The 26,291-nt window shown below is 36.3% G+C and overlaps 1 protein-coding gene across 4 annotated transcripts in view; it reads left to right on the forward strand.

Moving 5' to 3' along the window:
• The window catches only part of NBEA (neurobeachin), a 516,023-nt gene that overhangs the window by 397,561 nt on the left and 92,171 nt on the right, over window positions 1-26,291 (forward strand). For all 4 annotated transcript variants that reach the window (XM_059826681.1, XM_059826675.1, XM_059826690.1 and 1 more), the window contains 3 exons: window positions 13,858-13,975; window positions 14,831-14,933; window positions 20,767-20,882. In XM_059826681.1, the coding sequence (XP_059682664.1) occupies window positions 13,858-13,975; window positions 14,831-14,933; window positions 20,767-20,882 (337 nt within the window). The remainder of the gene's footprint in view (window positions 1-13,857; window positions 13,976-14,830; window positions 14,934-20,766; window positions 20,883-26,291) is intronic.

A 26,291-nucleotide genomic window follows, 5' to 3' on the forward strand; every position in this document is an offset into this window, starting at 1 on the left:
TTTCGATCCTAATTTTTTTTTACATTTTTTTCATTTTCTTTTCCTTGAGCCCATCCTGTCAGGCTGCGAGCGTGAAAGTTATTTTCTGGTGGTGTGATTAGATTGGGGCTGAACTCTCCAGCTGGCAGGCCTGTCTGTGACTGGCGGCGGCCTGTCCCCAGTGCTTGTCATCTCCTGACATGCCTGACAGGATGGGGACAGCAGCCCCAGACAGGTTCATTAGATGGTGTTTTCTACAGCTGGGCTAAAAATAAAAAAAAAAATAATAATAAAGTAAAAAAAAAAAGGCCACGCTTTGTCAAGGCCCAAGCTGTAGGGGCCCTTCTTGTTGGTTTAAACCAAGGCCTTGTTTTGACAAATTCTGATCTGTGCGGTTTTTAGATTTTCTGACACGTTTTTGTTTTCTTCCCCTTTGGCCTGCGCTCTTTGCACTCTGCCTTGTTGCTGCTTCAAAATCCTAACACCGCCTTCCCAGGAGAGCGGGGAGGATGCTTGCAGAGGGCTTGGAAGAAAAATAGAGCACTACAGAGAAACAGCAATAAGTGTTCATTTCCATGGTGATCAGCCCAGTGGCACAAAAAACAACCTTGGGACTCTCAATAAGCCAATTACAAGAAAGGTTAAGAGTTTTATAGTGCCAGAAACATGCCATCTACATGAGAAAATAGTATCATTACTAGCAATCTACGCTGTTAAATACATTGCTGTCTGGTGCTGCCAGAAATGTAAGCTGTTTATGTTATTTTGGGTTTTTTGGAAGCTGCCAGAGTTTTCCGGTGGTATTGTCAGGCTTTGGTGCAGTCCATCAAAAATCTACGTGGTTATAGATTATAAAACAGTTAAAACCAGTAATAAAACAATATGGAAGCGTTAGGCACGTTGAATGTCACAATGTTAACCAAATGTGTTCAGAGTCTGAGTTTCTTACAGGTTTGTATCAGATCTTCACTTTAGATTTTTATCATAAAGACAAAGGATTTGTACATCGTCTATAATTAAAGAATCTCCTATAAAATATTTTTGAAAAGAAAAAACCACTTGATACCTTATTTTTTCTATTGCAATTTTGAAGTACCTATTGGCTCCTTTAATTTAAGGACTGGTGACTAGTTTGACTCCAAGGTTACCTGCTGTTTTTCTTAGGGAGCGTTGCTTGTTTCTGGACATTTTAGGTAGCTACAACATGCTAGTGTGTAAAACACTTCTCTAGCTACTGGGAAAAAAAGGAAAAAGGTTACTATTTCGCTTACTTTGTCCTTCTGCTTAAGAGTGCCGAGAGCATTACAGCCTTTTATGTTTTCTGCGTTTAGCTGCTTGCAGTGTGAGCACTGTGGCTGGAAACCAAGCCCTTCATTCACAGAAATCCTACCGCTTACCTTTCTTTTGTATTGTTAGTTACTGCTGCTTTAGTTCATGGTCTCTATGACAACTGTTTAAATTGGGATGGGCAACTGTCATCTGGAGTATTACTGAAAGAAAAGTGTTAGTGAGCACACAGTTCCATAGATAGAGCATTTCAATATAATCCAATTTTAATTGAGCTCCAGAGACTTTGATGTGCTGCCGAAGGTTGGGAGAGAGCTATTCCAGGGAGAAATTAAAGCAGCCCAGCAAGGCTTCACTACTCCAGACTGTCACCATTTTAAATAAGCATTAGCATCAGACTTAACCTTCCCCTATGAAACATCTCACTTCCCCCCCCCCAGCTTTTTGCTGCTCTTTTTTTTTTTTTTTTCCAATATGTATAAAGGCAAAGACACTTTCATCTTTTTATATACATTTCTATATTCCCTTGATTAAGTTTGAAAAGCATGTACTGGACCTGAGACACATCTGACGCTGTCTATTGGACCTTGCATTGCAGTTCATAGAAAGAAATAGAAGGAGAGTGAGGATTAGTTTGCAACAGTCAAATGGCATGTGTGGGATTTTCTCTCTAAGACTGCTCTAAAAGTAACCCATCCTTGTGCTAAAAACTTGAGTGGGGACTTATTTTAGCTTGGTTTCATTATTAATTCCCTTTAATGTAAATGAAGAGGAGCAAATATTTCATTGTAGACTCTCTTACTAACAAAACTAAGTCCACTGGCTGGGTGGTGGTGTTTTTGTTTTTTTTTTTTTTGTGCATAATAGCCAAAAATAGTCATACAACAACTAGAATAACAATTAGCAGACTTATCTCTGTTTTTGCACAGTGAGGAGATTAGAATGTGACTGTAAACTTTGGGACTGTTCAATGAAAATCTCTTATGATTGCTTCATTTAATTAAACTATATGATCTTTTGTACCATTTTCTTTTTCCCTCACAAATATGTATACATACAAAAAACTTCTAAAATGAAAGAACTTCATAATAATAAAGCAAAACTGAGGATCACTGTATATTTCCCAGTATTTCAATATAAATTGGACAGCATTGCATGTTAGAGAGCTAAGACACATTTTAATGTGATTAATTTTCCTGGCTTTTAATTTTCCTTTTTTTTTTCCTTTTTTTTTCCTCTTTATATCTGACTTACTTGGCTTTCAATGAAAGAAAAGCAAATTTGCAAGATGCTGAGCTCTGTTTCTGGATGCTCAGTACTCTCAGCTTCTATTCCAAACAGTAGGAGTTGGAATACTCAGCTGCAAAGAAAAGATGCATCTTGCAAAACTGAGACTATCAGAGATACACCATTACATATGACGTTTGTATTCTTTAGAAGGAATGTGATCTTCATCAAATCTGGACTTAATGGCAGTAGAAATGGAACCAATCACAGCACAGGCAGTAATCTGTCTATACAAGTTAATAGGGTTTGTTGTCTACTAAAGCAATTAGCCTGTTACCCACATGAAAGAAAGGTAAGAATCTAGATTAACAGGAGAATTTGAATAGTTGGCTGTTGTAATCTATTAAAAAAAAGTGGAAATACCAAATCTCTTTGTAAAGCTTGAGGTAAATTCCATTTTATTAATAATTTTTTAATTAAACAAATGTTAAGAATAAATTAATTGAGACTGTATGAGGGAACCCTCTTCGACTGGGATTGGCACACTTTTTCATAGTCTCATAGTGCCCAAAAGTCCATAAAATCTAAACACCTTCTGTGGTGGAGCAGCTTGTAGTGGATAAAAACAGAGGTACATTCACACAAAGTATCTCTACATGCTGACAGGTGTTGCAGTAATTTCATACTGGGAACCTAGAGTTCACCACAGGAAAGCCTGTGAGTATGCCCAAATTTATGACATGCAGGTTTGCATTCCAGTTGGCTAGAAATCTAAAGAGGAGGGAACTGTATATTAAATCTGCTATAGCACTTCTTCCCCTAGCTATTGCAGACATCAGAAGACTATATGTGTACCCCAGAATCCATTTTTGGTAGCCAGCTGAGTAGACTCTTAATATTCCTCCTAGTTTTCATGAGAATATTTTGTACAGGATTAGACCCCCCCCCAAAAAGTTGTACTTATCTATAATTTTGACCTTTACGTTGTTCAAATTAAACAAGCTGATCATTAACTATGTGAAAGTACACATAGAATATACAGTATGCACATACTAAAAATATTGTTTAAAAGTGACTCCAGTTACTGAAACAAATAGAAAAATAATTTATGGATTTTCTATGTGCAGTTTACATCTGATACATGTTAATTTATGCAGTTTTTATATTTTGTGCTGATTTATTTTTCAATGCTTAATTACTGTATCTGATTAAAAAAATGTTCCTTAAAGCAAGTGCAGACTACATAGGTACTTTTTCTGTAATATTAAAGCAAAATAAGTGTAATGAAATGCAAACTAATTAAATGCTTATTTAGTTACAGCAGGCAGTTTGCGAGCACTCCAAGATAAAATTCTCAGAAGAAACATTGCTATTCTTCCCTTGCACAGACTTAGTAATACGAGATAATGTTCCATATATAATAATAAAAAGTATAGTGGAATTTTGGTTGCTATTGGAGCTGTGGATCAGGTTTTTCCCAGTGCTATAATTCCTTGTCTTCTCCAGCAGTGCAAAAGAAACTCATCTTAAGCTCATCTTAAGTGAGTTAATAAAGAATCAGTTGGTATGGCAATATATTAGGAAGATGAAGATATTTTGATGTATGTTCACCATAATTCACAGGCAGTGTAATTGGTTTTTTTGGGGGGAAATTAGAAGTTGACGTAAGGTAGAGTAGCCCTGACTCTGCTCTAAATTCCAACACGAAGCAAACTGACTTCCAGGAGTCACTAGTGCTCCAGACCCAACAATTCTAGGCACAGCTGAGCATGTGGCAGCTGTAGAATGTTGAATTTCTTGACGATTATGCTTGTCTGTTACAAACTGTAATACAGAAACTTTGGGGATGGTAACGATGTTGTAGATGTATAATATCTATTACTTTATAAATCCATATATTTCTTTTTGCTTATAAATAAATTTTAAATTTATTGCTAAAATTTCAGCAGTAGAAATTACTCCAATTATGTTCCCAAATGTTAGGATTAATGAAACAGCTTTTGTATATGAAGTTAACAACAAAGTATTACTGGTTTATAATCAGTCTTACATAGGAAGAGATATTAGGAACAGAAACTTAAAAAAATTAAGCTCCATAGTAGAAAAAAATGTTGTCTTCTAATTACTTTTATAGATCTTAGATCATATGCATTCTGTACTTAATAAATCAAATGTGAAACTGTTAAAATCCAAGAAGCTTGCACGTATCTTCTGTATGACATTGAGTTTACATCTATAAAAAGAGGGACATAAACCTATCTTTCTACCTGTCATTTGGTAGGAAATGGGTAATGTTTAACAAAACTCAATATTTGCACTTCTCTTAAGAACAATTATAGTGACTTCAGTTATTATAATGTTAAGGATTTGCATCATGGTACATTCGAATCTTTAGACATTTTTTATTGCATTGCACTTTTGAATAAATATATTGGTGTCCAAGTTCTGAAAAAAAAAAAAAAGACTCTGAGGATTTTATGATGGCTTTATTCTTGGGAAGGAACACATCGCATACTTGTGGATACCATACTTTCTCTATTCTTCAAACTATTCCTACTTTTTTTGCTTTTGCTGAGTCCTAAAACTTGATTGAGTCACTTATCCTTAGGGCAAGGGAAAAACTAATACACATGAAGATGAAGTAAGCACTTGAAGACACAATTTTAGAATGTAGAAGAACGCGAGTTTCTTCTAGTCCTTTCTGATAACTGGACGGTCAGCACACTCACACGGAAAACGGGTAGTCTTGTTTCACTTCTTTCCTATGTTTGAAGGGAGCAGGTTGCCTTGTATGTTGGCAAATTATGACCAGCGAGCAATGCTTGCTTTGCAACCCCTGCAGAAACACAGCAGGAGTCAGGGAGCTTCTTTTTCTATTGCTTTATCAGTTGTAAGTGTGTAGGAGCTTGCCGGGAGATGCTTGCCACTGCTTTTCCTCGGGGCAGCACATAGCTGAGGCAGCTGTTGCAGCTCACTCATGCACTGTCCACCCTGGACCAGGGAGGAGCACTCATCCAGCTATGAGCTGCTCATTGAGAGCACAGCAGTGGAGTGGAGCAGACAACACCACTGGGGAAGGGTGTCATTTGGGTTCCATATCTAGGAGCAGGTTTTTTTTTTAACTCTAATAACCTTACTACAGCTGCTTCTCAAGAAATACCCATATCCTTTCCATTACTTTCCTCAAAAACAAAATCATAACATGCAAAACCATTTTACCAATGAAAAGGGGAAAATGGCCTGAAAATGGGCCAACTTCAAATAATTTTTCAGATGACCGAAAATGAATGTGGGAATAATAGCATCAGTTACTGTCAGCTGAGTGGGCATTGTTTTTATGGATACTGAATTGGTATGCTGACCAGAGAAGTCAAATTTAGAAAAGGTTGGGGTGAAAAGAACCTCATGTTTCAAGAAAAGGGGCCTCTTGAAAGCTTAAAAAAACATTGGAAGTAGAAGTATAAGCTGAGAAAATTTGGCAAGGAAGTAAAGCCCAAACCCACAAAAATAATATCTGCATTTTTTAGATCCCTGAAGAGGAGGAGAAAAATGAAGAAGGAGTGCCAATATTTATTTAAAAAAAAAAAGTTCTAAAAAAGATTTTAAAAACTGATGTGAATGGAGAAATTATAATGGCACATAATATTCAGCTCATCCTGCAGAGTATAGTATCACAAGAGCTACTTGGAGGAAAGTTTTTAAGGCTTATAAATAAAGAAACATTTTACACAGAAGAACGTAAAGGAAGGGGAAAGGAGACCTTAATGTACTGAGAAAGTTTTACTAGACCAAAGTGTGCAAAGAAAAAATTATAACACAGTATTTTGGTGAGATTTTAGAAGTGTTTACTTTTATGTGACTATGGGAATTGAGGCAGAGAGGATGTTCTTAAAGTGGCTTAAATGTATACAAAAAAAGAAAATAGTAAGAAGTCAATGGAACACTGGGATATTAAATGAATTTAAATTGTCCTTCCTGTCTATTTACATTCTCAGTTTCCCATTGCAGAAAAGCAAAATACAAGGTGTTTCATTATTTGAACTTACCTGATTTTGAAATTTCTTAATAAAAATGTTTTCCTTATACATTTACATATCTTGACATGATACATCCGTTGTTACAGTGCATGCATATTTTTTCTGCTAAATCTGAAAGTTGATCATATTCAGTACTTCATAAAACATTTTGAAATTATATAATTCTTACTCAATATGGTATTTCAGAAACCCTAAGAGCCTGGTTTCATGCCATTAATGTCTATCATTTCAATCTGTATTTAGCATACATGAAGCAATCATGCAGTCTGCCACGTACTTGTAGTAAGCTCTGTGTTGTTAGATGGTTCTGGAGAAGAAAGTTTGCTGTATGTGCATGGGAGCTATTTTTTTTAACCTCTGAAGATCTGCATTCAGAATGTCACATTTTCCTTGAAGCAAACGACGATGCTAGCCAACACTTGAAAAAGGGAAATCCAAATCCCTGACAGGAGACAATGATTTTCAGTAATTGGATATTAGGAAAAACTTCTTCACTGAAGCGGTTGCCAGACATTGGAACAGGCTGCCCAGGGAGGTGGTTGAGTCACCATCCCTGGAGGTATTTAAAAGACCTGTGGATGAGGCGCTTAGGGACATGGTTTAGTGGTAGACTTAGAAGGGTTAGGTTTATGGTTGGAATTGATGATCTTAAAGGTCTTTTCCAACCTAAATGATTCTATGATTCTATGTCTTTCTAACCTCTAAAAGCGTACAATGATGCTAAACTATTTTATGAATACCTATTGTGTACCTGGGTCAGGTGCATAAGCACACTTCTGTAGCTGGCTCTAGACAGCTCTCTGATGAAGTATCTATTCACTGTGATTTGTTTTTGTGAAGTACTCTGTGTTTTATTGGCAGGTGTCTTCTTTTAAGTGCTGAGTTTGCAAATTTGGAAGCATCCCATAAGACCCTTATGTAGGGAGTGTACCAGATAAGTTCCATGAATTTTATGGTTACCAGGCTGTTATGAAATGGTTAATATGAAATCAGCTGCTGCTTTGTAACTGAAGGATACTATTGCTTGATATTTTAAATGTAACTGTAATGGGTAATAGCTTTTCCCACAACGATAATTTCTTTTTTCTTCACTTCCTTGGCATCTTTTTTTTTCTTTCCTGCCTATTCATATACAAAAAAGATGAGGTGACTACAAATCTAGATTTTAGCTTTTTCATTATGGACCTCTTAGCTCACTTTGTACAGAAAGCAGGAGATACAGTTTCCACCAGTCAATAGGAAAGCAAAAGACCCAAGCAGAATCTTTTGGATAGTTCATGCCCATCACAACTGGTTTTGGTTATTTTTCAGGAGGGTAGTGTAAGACTAACAAAAACATATATTTTTTTTTTTCAGTTTACCACAGAATTTCATTGTAAAAAGCACTTTCTCAACCTTAGGGAATATTAAATATTCATTTGACAAGGATGGACGAGGGAGCTTCAGAGAGTTTCTCTTCTCTCCTTGGCAACTGCATTCACAGAAAAGTCTGTCATGAGAAACTATATGCAAGCTCCTGACCTGGAAACCTGGAACACCAAGGCTATTTTACTTTTGTTCATTTTGATAACATAGGTGTAGGGACTGCAGCGTAACTGAACCAAACCAAGATTTCTTCTTCCTGTCCTTTGTTCAAGGTTGGGACACATGAGATGGATAGACTCATAGTTGGCTCTTGCAGGTCATCTGTTTTCCAAAAGTCGGTGATGGTGAATGAAGAACGAAATACAAACAAAAATCCTATTCAAACTAAAGGACCACTGTATAGGGGGATAAGGGCTTATTTTATATTTGAAGAAACACAACTTTGCAAGCTTAGTTAAAAAAAAGACAAAAAAGGTACAGTATATAGTTAGTGCATAAATAAAATAGTTGTAGCTATAATTGCCAGTGTTGAGGAAGACATGCTGAGTTTGGTGAAAATTACAGCACTGGACACATAATTCAGAACACTTAAAAAACTGAAAAATAGAGATACCTGAAAAAATTATTAGGCTTATTGGACTGCTGGAGGGGCAGATTGTGAATATACAAAACAGTGCTTTTAAGCATATGTCTCTAAACTTTTGAATCAAATAAAAAGATGGAGGGTTTCTTTGGGTTGGGCTACCATCACGCAACAGCATCCCATTAGACCTTACTCAGTCAAGACAAATCTGTTCAAATGTAGAGCGAATACTTTTTGAAATGTGAAAGATTTAAGTTGAAGCAGTAGGAGGGGTAAACTTAGAAGGAGGAAAAAGGATAAATTCATAGAAGTTTCTTGCATCTCTAGAGGAAAAAGAAAATGAAGTTAGTACCACATGGCAAAGACAATACCCCGTGTTGCCAGGTAACAGAGCCATCTAACAGATAGATGGGATTTTGATGTCTAAACTAAGGATATGCCAGAGCTCTTTTCTTTAATGTTCTAACTAAAATAGCGGTGTCCAGGTTAAAGATAGTAGTAGCTACACTTAAGCACTGGATAAAACTCTCTTTATAAAATGAAAAAGTGTCTTCAGTACCAAAATTACAGTATTCTTGGAAGCCCTTCTGGTCATTGATAAAGGAAAAAAAAAGCATCTAATTTCAGTAAATGGCCATTTTATTCATAAAGCATGACTTGAGGATCATTTTCAGACTTTGGAAAAAAGTAATCTATGGAATGTATCTGTGGAAATGCAGCAAAAAAATGAACCAGGTCTACTATACATAAGTACAAGGCATCCATGTCCCTTACTGCTCTTGTTGTTTGACGTTATTGGTACAAAAGGTAAAGAATAATGAAGGAAATCAGGGAATAAGTGCTTTGAAAATAAAAAAACCCGCAAAACCCAACAACAAAGTTATATTACATGTTAATGGATAAATGCATTTTGCATTAGATATAAACAAAGCCTGACAAATGTTACAGGTATCAATTGATACTTTCATTGAGGTATCAGTTTAGAATTAAAATACCCTGAACTAGAAATCTGGTTCCAAAAGAAAAATGATGAATTCCCATTGAAAACAGTAGATTAAATGCACATACATAGGCATTAATGAATCACCCCAAAGGGCTATTTTAAAAAAAGGAAATACTGACCAATAAGCAACAATTCTTTGCAACAGGCTGGAGAAATGATCGTTCTTACCATAAAGTTAGCAACTGAGAATAGATAGGAATTGCACAGGCTGCTTTCCTCAATTTCTTTATAGCACCTGATTTTGTGATTATTTCAATTCCAGAAACAATAATCAAAAGAAAAGGGCCAGAATATCCTTTTGCGTGCTGTTTCTGGTGCTATGAGATACCAAAAAAGGGTATAAAGCAGCAAAAATAAACCTCAATACTAGAGCATGTCTCCTGTGGAGATAATCTATCAGGGATTCTAGCAGAGTGGAAACTAGTATTTCTGGTCTTCTAGTTAATGCAATAGTTCAAAATTCTAGCTGTTAATTAACAATTAATTCATTATCAATAATTGAATAATTACTGAAGTAGGTTTATGATTAAAAATGTCTTGACTCATAATTGGAAAAAAAAGGAGAGATAGAGCCTTCATATTTGAGCCAAGTAGAAAAGCACTTCAGTAATGGTTCTGCTTCTCTTCTGTAGAGCTTTCCATCTGAACATCCCAAGCTTCTTTACTAATCTAATCTAAGTAAGTGTCATCAATAGATGTTTTTCCATATTACAGAACCCTGAGATGTAGAGACTTGTCATTCCCCTATTAGGGTGACAACTTCATCTTACTGCAATGCATCCTAGCAAATTTTTATTCTTGGCCTATCATCTGGCCAGTGGGCCCGTTACTGTCTTTAAAACACACCCATATTTCTGAGTAAGTGAAAGAGTTTTACAAGGAGAAAAGAGCTTTAAACCAAACAATTGTAGCTGATACTAAAAATGAAAAGTGTGCTAAGTTCAAATGTAGACGTTGTTGGCTGGCTGGTTGGTTTTCATTTTATTAAAAACAGCTTATTTGAGACATATCTAGAATTCCGTGCTTAGTCATGAAGTTTCAACCATTAAGACATGCCTAGAACAAAAAGTCTTCACGACTATTTTTAGAAGAAAAACTCATAAAGCTATCAAAAGAATGAGCACTGACTTTAAATATAAACAACAACAAAATATTGGATGGAGCACATAGTAATTTTGGCTTCAGATAACTAAGTAACATAATTTCAGTTTCTTTTGGTGGACAAAGTGGTTATTTCCATGTTTTTATGAATAATGAAATATACAGTACATGCAGTCTGTAAAAAATGTAAAATATCCAGGCCTTCATTCATGTGATATGAGAAAGTTAAATGCTAGAAATCATCGGGGGGGGGGGAAAAAGTATAAAGCTTTTAAAGGATTCAAATTCAGAAAAACGAAATTACTTTGTTTTGGCTCTTACAATAACACAAAAGTATCCTGCAACAATGTCAGTAATTTCTGCTGTAAACTGTAGATACCTAGTAACAGAAGGTTTAATGCATCGCTTGAAAATAGTGTTAGACGAATGTTATGCAGGATGACAAAAATGGGTAGTATATCTTGGACAGGAAAACAATACAACAGAAATGCAGAAATAATTGAGATGATTTGATATCGACATGATAATCTGATATTTGTAGGACTAATAGACAGTTAAGAAGAGTGTAATTGAGGACAATAATTGAGTTATAGACTCCTTCCTTTCCTCTGATTTCCTATCCTTTCTACTGCTTTACTGGAGTGCTATCTTAAGTCATTCATTTCATAGTGGGGTGAGTGTACCTCTATGAAGTTACAATTGTATACTTGAGTAAGAAGAGGAGGAATAAAAAGGCAACCAGCGTATGGGCAGTATACAATGTGCTTTTAGTGTTGATCAAGCTAAATATATAATAACTAAGCTGTGGTATATATCAAGACATTGTAAATGTATTACTGTGAATCATCTAAAATGTTAGTGCGTAGGATATAGTCAGTATTAAACATTTTTCTTTAGAAAAAAATAGGACCACTAGAAACATTTTTGAAACAAAGAGTCAGTTCCTGAAGCATGATGTTTTGTCGAGGAACTAATTCTCTGGCAAATCTGCTGGCTGCTGTAGATCTGGTTACAGCTATATACATTTCAAACTCCTCTCTCTGGGAGTCTGTTCTCATCTTTTAGCTTTTTAAACTTGAGTGTTTTCCTCTCTGTATCTTAAGAACCTGTGTATTTACAAAAATTATGTATCAGATGGCAGCAGAATACATTCAAAGAAGGAGGTGCTGTAATCTTCACAGTCATTGTTCTTAACCGTCTGAATTTCACATACAGGATGCCAGCTGTATCCTAGCATCTGATCTCAATGAAAGACTGAAGGAAAATTTGGTTTATTTAGCTTATCAAAGAGAAAGCTAAGTAGTAACTGGATCACAGTCTGCAATTACTGACACAAGGAAAAGTTATCTGATACTAGAAGACTCTCTAATCTCACAAAGGTGTCACGAGATCTAGTGGCTAGAAACTGAAGTCAACAGAGTTCAAAGTAAAAATGAGGTGCAGATTTTTAACTCTAAGGTTAATTTACCATTGCAAGAATTTAGCATATGAGGTAGTAATTCCACAGCTGACCTGTGAGTGAATGGAGGGAACAGGTAGCCCCTTGCATATGTCTGGGAGACCTCCAAAGAAATCAAGACCCTTCCCTTCTTCAAGGCTGTGTTTAGGTACTGTGGAGAGCTGAGATGAATGAAACAGTACCATCAGTCACAGTGTTGCTCTGAGTCTTGTCTGTAACTTCCTCCCATGTAGACAGTACAGGGGGCTCACTGTGTTCATCTCTCCAGTTTCCATCAAGGACAGAACTAACATTTCAATACTTTTCGTGTGCTGAAGCACATCTGTTTTGTTGCTGTTGTTACCATCATCTCTGAAATAAACTCTTTATGGTTATGAGAAAAAAGTTATGGAGAACAAATTAACAAAAATCCATGGAGCTCTTTTAACACAAAGTGTACAAACTTAAATTAGCTTTTTCATATATGAAGACATGTTACTAACTTGAAGCTACATCAGTGAAAAAACTGAAGGAATAAAATTTCCATTACCTTAAGCATGAAGGATCGTTGACAGCAGCAACATATGGTCTCTCTAACATTTCTCTGTTCAGAAGTTGGGGGAGGTCATGATTAAAGAAAGCAAAGACCTCAACTGAGTGAGTAAAGCACTGCAAGCTGGTATACCAAAGGTTTCTATATACCTAATAGAGAACAGAGAAATTAAATTTCTCCAGTCTGAAACCTTCTTTTTGCATTTCCCTTTAGTGAAGGCGTTCATTGTTTTTCTTTGTTTCACCAGGGCTGCAACTCTCTTAGTAACTGCAGCCTAGGGGAAGGCACAGTCTACAGAGCCTGGGAAAAGTAGTTGGGTGTAGTGAGGGGATGGTCATTTTATCCCCATACGATAAAGTGTTGGGGTCTCAGCTATGCGCAGAGCCCACCTGAGCAGAGGTAGAGGGCTGAAGGCAGCCTTCCAGCTGACGAAAAGGATTGGGAGAGGGTTGTTCTACACCACATGGTAGTGCTGGAATGATGATTCACAGATGAGAGAAGTCAATAAAGCTGATACCTAATTAAATTGTGTCCTTTTTGTCTGTTTTCCTGTACATCCAGAACAGTGAAGGAGGAGTGAAAAATATTATTTAGGTATTAATACCTAGTCTTAGATCAATACCTTTAATTGAGGAACTGACAAATTGGAAAAGCAATGCTAATTTTTAGCTATTTTATTTTAATATATTTTCACATTGATTTTAAAATGCAAAAATGCAAATTAATTTTTTTTCATAGTTTGGGATATTAAATGTACTTAACTTTAAAAAATTGTGTTGGCATATTGTTCTAGCTAGTTTCTGTATTTATTAATGGAATGGAGGGAGTTCTAATTTATGACCCTGAAATGGATGTGAATAGCAAGTTATATTATTTCGGTTATACTTTGCACAAGATAGCCTCAGAAGTAAATCTGTTATCCGATACATAACTGACAACTGTGTCATTCACACTGTTGGAAGAAAATACAGCTAAGCATAATTGTAACTGTGTCCAGTACCCTGTGCTTGCTTGTAGAGTTTGGGGTTTTTTGAGGAAAATAAGTTGATGTGACTCATGAGAAATAGATCTTAGGAGTATCAGGTTACGGTTTACTGATATAACAGCTATACTTCATTGCATTTTTTAAAAACGTTTAAGTTCGTATTTTAACTCATAGTTTTTAAGTGTTAAAGAGATACGATTAACTTAAATGTACTTCATTGATGGGTAAAATCTACTATGTTCTGCAATATTTTAATGAAAAACTCCTGCTAATAACTGTCACCTTGACTTTCTTTAAAGGTCCTCGCCTATACAGAAGGCCTTCATGGAAAATGGATGTTCAGTGAGATTCGGGCTGTTTTTTCAAGACGTTATCTTCTCCAGAACACAGCTTTGGAAGTGTTTATGGCAAACAGAAGTATGTCTTTATTTATTTTGTTGCATAAAAATGCGCTAGTAGTTATTTTGCATGTTATTTATTAATCTTAGAATTTAAACTCTGTGCTTCCTTTGATAAAGTGCTTATGTCTGTGTCAATAATGCTTACTCTTGCATCTATTCATTGCATTTTGTATTAAAATCAATCACATAAATGAATCTCACTGCTTTCTGTGCAGCAGTGAGATTTATTTATAAAAGCAGATCATTGCCATTGGTAAACGCTTCAAATGTTTGGTAGGAAATTTGCTTTTTCTATGACCCTCTCCCCCATTTTCTGTAAATATTTTAGTGAAATATCTAAAAGGATATTTTCTTTTCTAATTATAAACCGAGTTAAAGTAAAAAGGACCAGATCAATAAATGGATCCACTCAGTTTTCTGTATGTGTTACTCTGAATCGGAGTTGAGTGGTTGGTGAGGTGTGTCAGTAGCCTTTTGCCCTAAGGAGCTCTGATGTAAGTTTTGATTTCAACTGGAGAGCGAATTAAAGAATTTCTAGTCCTGTGTGTTTTAATGCACCAGTTAGAAGACCGAATGCCATGCCAACTACTGAACAGCTTCCCAGCCTGATAAGAGGTTATATGGGTTAATGGTAAGCTGCGGTTCCTCTGAAGTATACCTCACTCAGGTCTTCTGCAAAATGGGAGAGTTAGTGCCAAAATGTTAACCAGCTAATGCTACATGTGTATGAAGTATGCCAAGAGTTTCTGTTCTGACTTGGATCCAGAGGAGGATAAAAGTGGAACTGACTTCTCTTCCCAAATAAAAAACAAAAAGAGAAACAGACTTCTGCAAATGGTTTACCAGTCCATATTTTCTCTTCTTTATTTAGCTTCTGTTATGTTTAATTTTCCTGACCAAGCAACAGTGAAAAAAGTTGTGTACAGCTTACCACGTGTTGGAGTAGGAACCAGCTATGGTTTGCCACAAGCCAGGTAATTTAATTAAAATAGTTTGTATATTTTGTGTTTTCTATATTATACAAATGATGTTTTTAAACATGTCAGTACTAATACATTATTTCTATCATGAACCTCTAGATTTTCTCTTTCTTGAGGTTAGTTTGAGAAATAATGCCCTTTACTTACTATATGGCCTGTTATCATGCAATAGAAGTAAAAGTTTTGTAAATTAGATTTTTTTTTTTTTTTAATCATTATAGGAAATAAGTACCTTCCAGTGAAGGACCAGAAAAAACCTTATACCTTATCTCTTTAAAGTCTGGTTTTCAGTCACGTTTTATAAATGTATAGACAAACATTCATCCTTGCTGTTATTGTTATGCAGGACATGGAACTAAACTTGACTAGGTTTTGTGTTTGCTGAATGAAAATTACTTTTTTTTGTATATCTTCTCACTTTCTTTTTATATTAATGGGGGGGGGGGTTACTTCCTTGCTTATCAGTATAGTGGCTATTTTGCAATTTCCAAATTTCTTCCATTCATTAGTATAATGCATTATTCTTCTGTTTCCAAAATTAAGGAGGATATATATTTTGGAAAAGACCAACTAAGGTTCACTTTTAGAGATTTTCACATACTATGGACAAGTACAGTTTTTATTATCTCATCAACATCAATATCAAATGAGCCTATGGTCAGAAATAAGGATGGGAATTGTCAGATCCTATGCTATAAAAGTATACGTATTTCAGTGATGGGTAAGATGATCTTCATGTGTACTTCACTGAGTTGGGGGGGAAATTTCCTGCCTCCAATTTTTTTTTTTTTGTTTAGAAATATCTGTTCAGACCTAAAATTGTTTGTGAGGGTGTACCAGCAGAAGTTTGGTGAAAAATGTTTGGGTTCAGGATTAATTTCTGGTCAAAATGAAAGAAGAATAAATAAATATGAGGGAGTGTGGAAACAGCAGGAAATTCACAAAATATGGTACTTTGGGTTCAGATCTCCATTTGGCTTGACTTGGCCAAAAGCCAATGACTTAATCATCAGTGTAATGTCTGGGATGTGTCTTTCTCTTTCTTTAAGTCATTTCCTACAAACTAAAACTTCATATTGCCCTTGTTTTATCCCAGTGCAGAATGTGAAAATACTCTGAAGTGTCAAAGCATTTGTAGGACTGGAGAACTTTCGTTCCCAGCTGAACATCATTCCCTGTCATGAGCTCAAGAGACTCATGATGCCTAAGGCTTGATCTCCTGAATGTGCTGAAGCTCTTAGGCAAACTGCCAAATTTCTCAAGTTTTCACTGAGATCAAGGGGAAGTTGGGGCATTTCTTTGGAAGGTGCATCTTGTTAATATTTGCATTGCTCTTCCAAATACTCAAATTAAAGGAATTGCTGTCTCTAAATGGAAAGTAATAGTATTCTTTTCTGAATTAAAAATGGCCACATGTTCTAGAACAAACAAAATGCAAATTTCTCAATCAGAATTTCATATCTACAGTGACATTTTTTACTTTTGAAATTCATATTCTTTGTGCATTATTCAGTGAATAATTGTCTGAAAAAGTTTGTTGATATATAATTATTTAGAAAAGTTTCAGCTTTAATATTATATGCAGTTATTTCCATACCGTTTTGATTAAAGTACAATTTGAATAGAAAATGGGCTTGTTAGCCTTCAGAATAAATCTGGCATATGGTAGTGAAGTTGTTTTTCTTTCTTGTTTTTGTGTAATCATGGTATGATTTATGCACAATAAAGACCCGGTAATCATGGTTTTTCCTTTTTTTCTGTCTACATATCCTTATTGTCTTCAGTAGGATTGCAGTGGAGTAACTGAGGGAAAAATCTGGCTCTGTAACTGCTCTGTAGTTAATATTTTGTTGATGTTAGAGTATAGTTTCCCTTCCTATGAGTATGTTGGCTCTGGAAAGCTAATTTTTAAAATTATGCTTATTTGTATAACTAACATAAGGAGAAATTATGCTGAGTAACCAAAAGGAGCTGCTATGCTGAGTAAAATGTTACCCTTTTTTTGTGACCAATTTTCCAGATTAAGCTGTACTTTAAAATATTTTAACAAAAGCAGATCTCTCTGGTTGTTTTGCTTAAGTTCTTTAGTTTTATTTTTGTAAGTAATATTTTCTCTCTGATACTACTCTGATAAAAATTTCATCTAAAGTTAATTACATTATCACAAAGAATTGCAATTCATGATGGAAACATTCTGAAGAAGTAAATGACGTTTAATGAAGTACATGGACTTTATGTGCATTTCTGTTTTCATGGAGAAATCCTCTGATTAACAACGATGGAAGGAAATAGAAGGAAAAAGCAATATTTATGATCTTCTAATGGCACAAAGGATTAGAAGCAGACAAACTGGTATCTCTTTCCAAGACCATTATGGACCTGCTGTTCTGAGCAAGTCTCCAGTTTGCCTCTTTGCTGCCTTTCCCAACAGCATGTCTAATGCTTTAATTCAACAAAGCGTTCAAGCCTATGCTTAAAGTTACAAAGAATTACGTCCTTAAAATTAGTCACATGTTGAAGAGTTTGGTCTGATTTGGTAATCAAATTCATCTGTCTTTGATAAATGCATTTTCACTGTTCCTGAAACACGTTGCATTGATTGTAGTTTCCTTATGACCTTGCCATATGATACAACTGGGCAGACAGTACTGTGCCTTTTATTTAACTCATTTCTACAGCACCGTATGATTCTACATAGGTAGAGTAATATCCGCATTTTTTACAACACTGTCCACAGACCACGTTTTAGGGTTCTAACATCTCAGGTGTAATTTGCTGATGCATTTTTATTGAGGGTAACATCACAGCTTAGAAACCAACTGTGAGCTGCCTGACGCTTTTGTAAGCATGCAGAGATCAAAGAATTGGTAAAATATACAGTATCATACTTCACCACTAAACATATGCTAGCACCTTCCACTGAAATTCTGTGGGCTACTAATGCATTAGATAAAACAATGGCTCCAGTTATTAAAGCTAAGAAATAATAAAGTTTTTGCTGAAAGAAAATGAATTTTGGCTGGTACAGTAACTATATTAAATGTCAGCTCAGCTCTGCCACTTATTCCATATCAGTAGCTTGGTCATAGATTTCCAGATGTCAGTATAGCTGGTTGCAGAGGTTGGATTTTGGGAAGGGAGAAGGGTAGGAAAAATAAAATTTGATGTAATCAAAGCATAAAACCCCTTTTAGAGCTTTGATTAAAAGTGAATATTGATGAGTCTCTAGTCAGAAGCCAGTGACTTTCCCAAGCCTTTTTTTTTTCTGAACAGGAGCAACACAACACAAAACATCACTTAGGTGCTATGTTTTTGGCAAGATACTTAAAGATTCTTTGTCTGAGGTTGAATTGTAACTAACTAAATTAAAAGTGATCGTGAAAGGGGGTGGGTCATGCTCCACATACGGGATATATAACATCCCTTCCCTCAACCAAATGCCATGAAGTGTTTTCTAAACATATTTAAAGCATATAAAACTTGAAAAATTGGATCATCCCTTTGTACATCAGAGGGTCTTCTGCAGTTTCCATTTTGCGTAGGTATTTCACGGTTCTCTAGAAGCAAAGAAAGCCCATTCATTTGTGCATCTTCATATTGGTGATGGCATATCGAAGGAGAGAAGTGGTTTGATCAAAGGTGGGTGGATTTAGCAAAACACAAAACAGTGGGTCTTCCTGTGTTAACTGAAACAAGCAGGTGTGGAACCAATTTATTGTGCATAATTTTTTTGTCTCTGCTGAAATAACTGAGAATCTTTCAAACACCTTATTTATAGAGTAAATAAGGAGCTTTTTTAGTATATTTTGATTTTCTGTAGAGTTTGCTCAAATCAGGCATTCAAATGCAAAGTCCAGAACTTGACAGTTTATAGATTTTTGAGACTCCCTGGGAGATTGTGGGTAAAGTCTAAAAGCAGTTACTAAGCTGTACTGATGCATTAATGTTGTTTGGTCATTGGAGGAACAGAAAGTCTGTGACAGAAATGCTTTATAAATTTAATGGTCTCTTCAGTATTTTTATTTTCTGTATTTATTAATTTGTGTGTAGGATTAGTCATAGTTTACTGGGAACAACACGTCTTTGAGAGTTCCACTGTAAAAGTAATTGTTATCCTATAAAATGCAATATAAAGTGTGATTACATTCAGATAAGTCTTTAGACAAATTGTTTGGAAGAATCATAACAGAAACAACTTAAAAATTTTTTGTAATGTCTCCTGTGTACTAATAAAGTGTATTTACCATTGGCATCCTAGAGTCTACTGTAAAATAAAGCTAGCCAAGCTGGCAAGACCTTATGTACTGCTATTTTGGGTAAATACAGAGATCAAAAATAAAAGAAGAAAGTGTACCTACACTTGCATGGTCATTTTTGTATGCCCAATTTGTAAGCCTAAGTATGGCAGACAACGACAACCTACACATTGAAAATTTAGACATATAATTGTGATAACTGTACACTCCAATCACATACCAATACTCATCCTTTCTCCGGAAATAGGGTTTAGTGCATGTGTAGGAGTATGTACAAAGTAGATGGTCCACATTTTTGTAATCACTGCCCAATTTGACACCTTGTATATGACTTTATTTTAAGAAAATATTCAGCATTCAGAGTCTAGAAATAGTACACTTAGTATGTTTAGTGTGCAACTGAAAGCTGAAGCATTGGGTGTCCCTATTGACTCTTGACAAGCTATATAAGTACTAGGTATATTCTTTAAATTAATGAATAGGCTGGACATTAGGGATCCTCCTTTTTTTTTTTAAACAGGTGTAAACATTTTCTCTATTTTGAGCCATTTATAAGATTCAAGTTTCTTTAAAAAAATTATCTGAGGAGACTTTTTTCTCCTTCTAAAGATTTTTCTTGTCTTTTTTTCAGCAAGGACTATTTTCTCTAGAAATGAGTTGTGAGCAGTGAGGCTATTTCTGCTTGTTGCCTTTTTTTTTCTTTAATTCATGTCTAGACTGAATCTAGTCCCCTATATTTTACTAACCAGGGACAGTATATACTATGGGTAATTTAGAACTTGGTGAATGGTATTTGGTTATTGTGATGTTGTCAAATCGAATATAGAAGAGCTGAAGTTTTCTGCATTTCTCTTCCTTGGCACAGTAGTTTGGTTCTTCCTCCCTTATCCAGTCATGTAAGTTTTAGAAAATGTGTGGAAATTGAGTATCTTCGAAGCTTCTACTCCTCCTCCAAATTTGAATGAAATGCGTTTCAGGAGTTATTATGGAGAGACAGGCAGATGGACATGTGAGCAGATAGCTGAATAAACCTTGGTTCTTTCTGAAACCAGGCTATAAATAGAAATCTCGAAGCTTGCTGGGATATAGGAAAGGATCATGGGTAGCTGACCATGGAGGAGGTGAACAAATTGTGGAATAAATATCTTCAACCCATGTGCTGGAAATATATGGCACTTTAATCTATCACTCACTCACCTTAACGAACTTATCTCAATGTATTCTTTTGAAACGGGGAAATGGTATTCCTCTTTTATTTCTGCTGGACAAGCCAGGCACCAGGAGGTCTGCAGTTTCTTTTACTTCCAGTCTTTTAACCAGATTCAGAATAAAATAAAACACAAAATATATTATTCTGAATTATTACAATGCTGTAGTACTGGTAAAATAAAATACAGATCTTAATTTTAGTCATTTCTCAAATAAGGGTAATGGTGTCTTCTTGACTTCATTAAATGAAATAAAAAAGCCTCTGAGAGAATCTGAAATTAATCACACTAATAACATTGCCCTACATCTTAACATTTAATGAGGCTCTTAAAAAAAAATCATTCTTTAAATGTATTTCCTAGGAGAATCTCTCTGGCCACTCCCCGACAGCTTTATAAATCCTCCAACATGACTCAGCGCTGGCAGAGACGGGAGATATCTAACTTTGAATATCTGATGTTCCTCAACACTATAGCAGGTAAGGCCTCTGACTGTTTAATCGTTCATAATATGTTTATGTTTGTCAAAGTCTTAAGCACCGTGACTTGATAGAATACATTTTTCCCTCCAGAATTCAGCTGCATCTTTATGATAGCTTCTGAAACACACACATTAAATTTTATCAGAAAATACACAACCTATCACTGAGACTTTAGATTCATGTATTGTTGTGGAGGCTATTCCTTCCTTCCCTTCTGCCATTTCCTCTGCTGACAGCTTTGTCTGAAGTGTTATTAAAGTCAACAAACCATTGCCAGAGAGTGTCTGGAAATAATAATGGGAAAATGTAATTTCACTACTTCATCATTCTCAGCAACAGCAACTAGACAGCAGAATAACAACAGTATTCTGCCTAGTACAGATGTCACCTGGATTGTGGTATGATTAGATTACAGCATCTTTTCTCGTTTAGTTCTTTGAGCTGAAATATAATATCAGATTAGGTATTTAAAATGAGAAATAACTGCCATAGACATCCATTCGTTATTGGCATAAGAAGAGCTTTTCTGGCAATTGTCATTAATTAAACATTCACGGTGGCATTATTCCTTTCACCTTTCTCTTTTCTATGTGTTAACTCCTGTGGTAAGTTTAAATGTAAAAAGCACCAGTTTTCTACACCATGTACAAATATTTCCAGGAGGTTGTCTACTATTACAATTCCTGCCTACATGCTGCTTATGAACCTGCCTGCGGAAAGCCTTCCTCAGACATTTCACTCCAGTAAGCTTTAATTTGAAACCCAAATTAAATTCCACCAGGCATCACTTTGTGCTCCAGTGTTACAACTGTCATCTTTACTTGGTCCTGACTTTTATGCTTGAGGTTATCCTCAGGCCAGACATAAGACAAATGTAAGTGTGAAACCCAAAGGTAGCACCCATTACACTGACTAGTCTGAGGACAGTCAGCTCATTCTTCCTGGTGGGGCAGTGGCAGAATTCAGGAGCTGTCGAACTCACTTGCTTCGAACCTTTAGGCTTTTGCTTCTGTGCTTATATGGTAGTTATCTTCCATGCATCCAGTCTTACGGATGTTAATAAATGTGTCATCGGATTATCCCAATGTGATACAGAAGTGCTACCACTGAACAGCTGGAAATCTGAGGACATGTTTACCTTCTGCAGTGGAGCACAAAGCAGAATCCCTGACGCTACCGGAGACCTGGGCTGGAAAGTCCATATGGTGCAGTCCAATGCAGGCTCACCAACTTGGTTCCTGAGCATTATAGCCGCAGTCCCACAGATCTCTGGCCAAGGAAGGAGCCCTGCTGAGCGTTTATTACGTCTGGCACAGTGCCACAAGAATGCCGTGATCCTGCTCCTGGACACTGGCCTGCCTCCAGCCACTCCGTGTCTCTCGCACATCCGCTGCCCTTCTGGTGATGAGGAAATGCAGGCAGAGCCTTGCAGGCTCCCTGACTGTCTCAACTGAACTTGGAGGGTTTACTGGAGAGCTGGGAAGTTAGCCTAGGTCCCCTCAGTCCTTGTCCAATACATTATTGACAGAACTGTCCTTCACTTATAATTTCCTTTTTATGTATTCATTTCTTCTGTAAGCAGTGTGTCTAAACTCTTTAAATGAGAGTAGACAAGAGCTGAGCCAATTTTTGATAAATTACTTTTCATTTTTAATCAGTTCAAAACTCCCAGGTCATTTATTTTTAGGTACATCACCAAAGCATCCAAACCTGGAAGACATCATTATGTCTGAAGTCAATTAGGAATTGCAGTGACACTTACACTAAAGTATCCATCAATAAACAAGCTTCAGCCTGAAGAGATTCCTTCAGAGTATCTCAGAGGTCTCAAGAAAAATGTTTTTTGACCTGTTGTTTGATACTAGTACTGCTAGGCAGGCTTTGTAGCCAAACACCTGGGAGGTCGCATGAGGCAAGTTTCTTTTAATGTCATCTAGTGTCATTCACCTGCCTTGCAACAGGATGGCCTAACATTTGCATTCCAGGTACCACCTGCTATGCCCAAGGTTTGGAGGATTACTGACTCTATTCTTTTTTGTGTCTATGAACTTGTATTGTATTTGGAAAAGCTTACAGCAGCTTGGTCAGTACCTTAGTAGTGTCTCTCTCTGACTCAAAGCACTTAATTTCTGGCAGATTTTTTGGTATCAATCTCTTACTGGTAAATCTCGTTTGTTCATGTAATCTCATTGTTGTTAATTGTATAGGCTCACTTGCTTATTTTCACAGCATTACCTACCATCTTATGAAGTCTTTCAGCAGTGCATGATCAAATTCAAATTCAAATTTAGGTAAAGACCATATTCCCTGAAAGAGAGGGAGGTAAATTTGAGTCTCTAGAAGAAATTCAGCCTAAGTCTTCTGCTAAGATGTGAGCAAGGTGTTGAGTAACATTTGAAGACCTTTTCCTTGTCACAAAGAATATCCCTTACTGTGATTTTTATTTCAAAGCCATCTGCATTGCTTAGCTTCTGCTAATGGGTCCTTACCAATCTGTATATTTTCTGTTCTATTTTCCAAGAAGGGTAACAGTCATCATGTTAGGTTGGGAAGAAAGTATCACCACTGTACGATGTCATAAAAGATTTTGGAGGGATGTCTAAAAGCAGCTGAGACTCTTGGGTGCTTTCCCAATCAGCAAGAGTGCTGTCACATCTGATAGTGTTCCAGCAGGATTAGTGAAATAAAGGGTCCTGCTGACATCAGCTATGACTATTGCATGTTAGAATGGCCTTCAATGCAAAGAGCTTGTAAGAAAGCATGATTGCACTGCTGTATTAAGTGCTTTCTATTTCTGCTTAATTTTTTTTTAAGATTTTGAAGATTCATAGTCTCTATGAACATACATAAATAGATTTCAGTTGCTAATGTCATTATAACATCTGCACTCACTGATGCACTCTCATAGAAACTCTTGATGGTTTTTTTGCAAATTAGTATAAAATTTACTCTCAATAGCTGAACTGCTTGCCAACGACACACACAAAAAACCTTTTCTGAAAACAAGAGAATTAAAACAAACAACAAAGAGAATTAAAACTGACTGAAACCCAACAGGCAATTCTACACACGACAATAAACTTTTTATTCCAGTTTGGAACAAACCCTAAAATTTTCCAACTTTTGACAGAAGCAAAAATCCTCCAAAGTAATTTTTTGAAAGATCAACCAGGTTTTGTAGTTCTAATGAAGTCTCCACTTCATCCAGGAAGCTGACTTCCAAAAACTCATTAAGAACTTGGGGGTATTGCAAAGAATCTCATCATAAAGTTCCTGGCAAGCCAGAAACCCACCCACAATGGAGTGCACATGAGCTCCAAGTCTAACGGCAGTGGAGAAAGCTTCAAAACATAAATATATGTTAGAAAGCCTAGAAGTTCTGACATCCCCAAGGTGTTTCCTGGCTCCACCATTGCATGGCACTGTACTGCCAGGGCCTGAGATCTGGGAAACTGCAGGGTCGAGAGCTGTGAGGCAGCCTGAATGACACCACTGCTTTTACAGCTGTGCCTATATTTCTGTAAATCTTCTGTTGAAAGGTATTTCTCGGAAATATTTCCTTTACAACAAATAGCTGTTTTCTGATCACCGAATCATTAAGGTTGGAAAAGACCTGTAAGATCATCAAGTCCAACCATCAACTAACACCACCATGCCCATTAAACCATGTCCTATAATGCCACGTCCACACACGTTCCTTGAACACCTCCAGTGATGGTGACTCTACCACTACCCTGTGCAGCCTGTTCCAACGCTTCACCACTCTCTCCGTAATGAAATTTTTCCTAATATCCAGCCTGAACCTCCCCTGGCACAACTTGAGGCCATTTCCTCTTGTCCTGTCGCTAGTCACTTGGGAGAAGAGGCCAACACCCACCTCTCTGCAACCCCCTTTCAGGTAATTGTAGAGAGCGATAAGGTCTCCCCTCAGCCTCCTCTTCTCCAGACTGATGAAGCACTAAAAAAATTAATATCTCTACCAGAAATACAGTACTGGAAACAAAGTACCTCTACTACATGTTGCCCTTGTTTTGATAACACTGAACTGATAGCTGTCCAGATACATCTGTGTTAAACAGAAGCAAATTCTTGTATGCACTGTAGGCAAGACCCTTGGCAGTAAGAAGACAATACAGGATTTTCTATTTTGTACACAAAGATAGAGTATTGAATATATTCATGACTTCCTTTGCCAAGTAAAGACAAGACATGTATTTTCTTTCGTCTTTGGAAATCCAATTTCCAAATACATTTTTAATTATACTCTTTTGTAATGAGATCCCATAAGAAATATTTCCTTAAAAGATACAACTTTTTTGCCAGTAATTGTGTAGGGAGCGATGGCCTAGTTTTAGACTATAACTGTTTGTTTAAGCAGCATCTTCTTTTCTAATAATATCATTGTTTTTAGCCATTGAGAAATATGTGCATAAAAATTCTTTTATTCGTGTTGCCATTTAGCTCCTACTGGCTTGTTCAGCATATCTGAGCCGTAGCTTAGTCACTTAAGAAACATGGAGGTTTGGCACTTAAGAAATGTGGATTATCTGCTGTTAAGTAAGTGGTACATAGGTCCCATCATTGTTTTTTCTTATGTTCCAAATAAATAGAGGTCCATCGACAAAGTGATTTAGTACACTTTTTGCCAATTCTTTGTAGCTTCCTTTCTTCTTACAGTGGTGCTTAATTAGCTTCTAGCCCTTTACAAAACAGTAAGAAATCACTCATGTTTTCTTGTAATCCTTTTCTGAAATTATTCAAGAAACAGCAGCTTTGGAAGAGAGACATTCAGAATTGAGGCTTCTGACACCAACTCATTTCTTTGTGACATGCAACTGGGTCCTTTCCCACAAGAAGTCCTTTGCCTGCTTGTTAATACTGTTAATTACACAGACTGGTTGGTCTCTGTAGAGCAGAACCACTGAAATAAATATACGAATCTCTCCTTAAATCTCTCTGTGGTTTGCCAATATGTCTGTCTGACAAGCATGGCCCCTGGCTATTCTGTAAGTTCTTAATCAATGTTTGAAATACTGAAGTGTCCCCTTGGAAAAAAATCTATCTTTCTATGACTCTTTTTTTTTAATCTTTACATCACCCTGTTACCACCTCTGAAACAGTGCCCGGCTTCATTTTTAGTTTAACTGTTTCTGTTGTGATCTGTACTCATGACTTAATAACTGTCTACTTCAGCTATCATAGTTCTTTCTTTCCAGATCATTTCCTATCCAAGGATATTTGATTAACATCACTTGTGCTGGCCTCATGACTCATTGCAATTTCAATTCAGAATCACTCTCCATTTTCAAAACTCTCTGAAGTCTTGTTTCAACCTGTTTCTCTGGCCCTCTAGCCAACGATTTTCTTGCCTCCCTATTCTGTTTCCAAGGTCTTCACCTCTTTCTT

The sequence above is a fragment of the Gavia stellata genome, chromosome 1 (genome assembly GCF_030936135.1).
Source record: "Gavia stellata isolate bGavSte3 chromosome 1, bGavSte3.hap2, whole genome shotgun sequence".
Taxonomy (NCBI): Eukaryota; Metazoa; Chordata; class Aves; order Gaviiformes; family Gaviidae; genus Gavia; species Gavia stellata.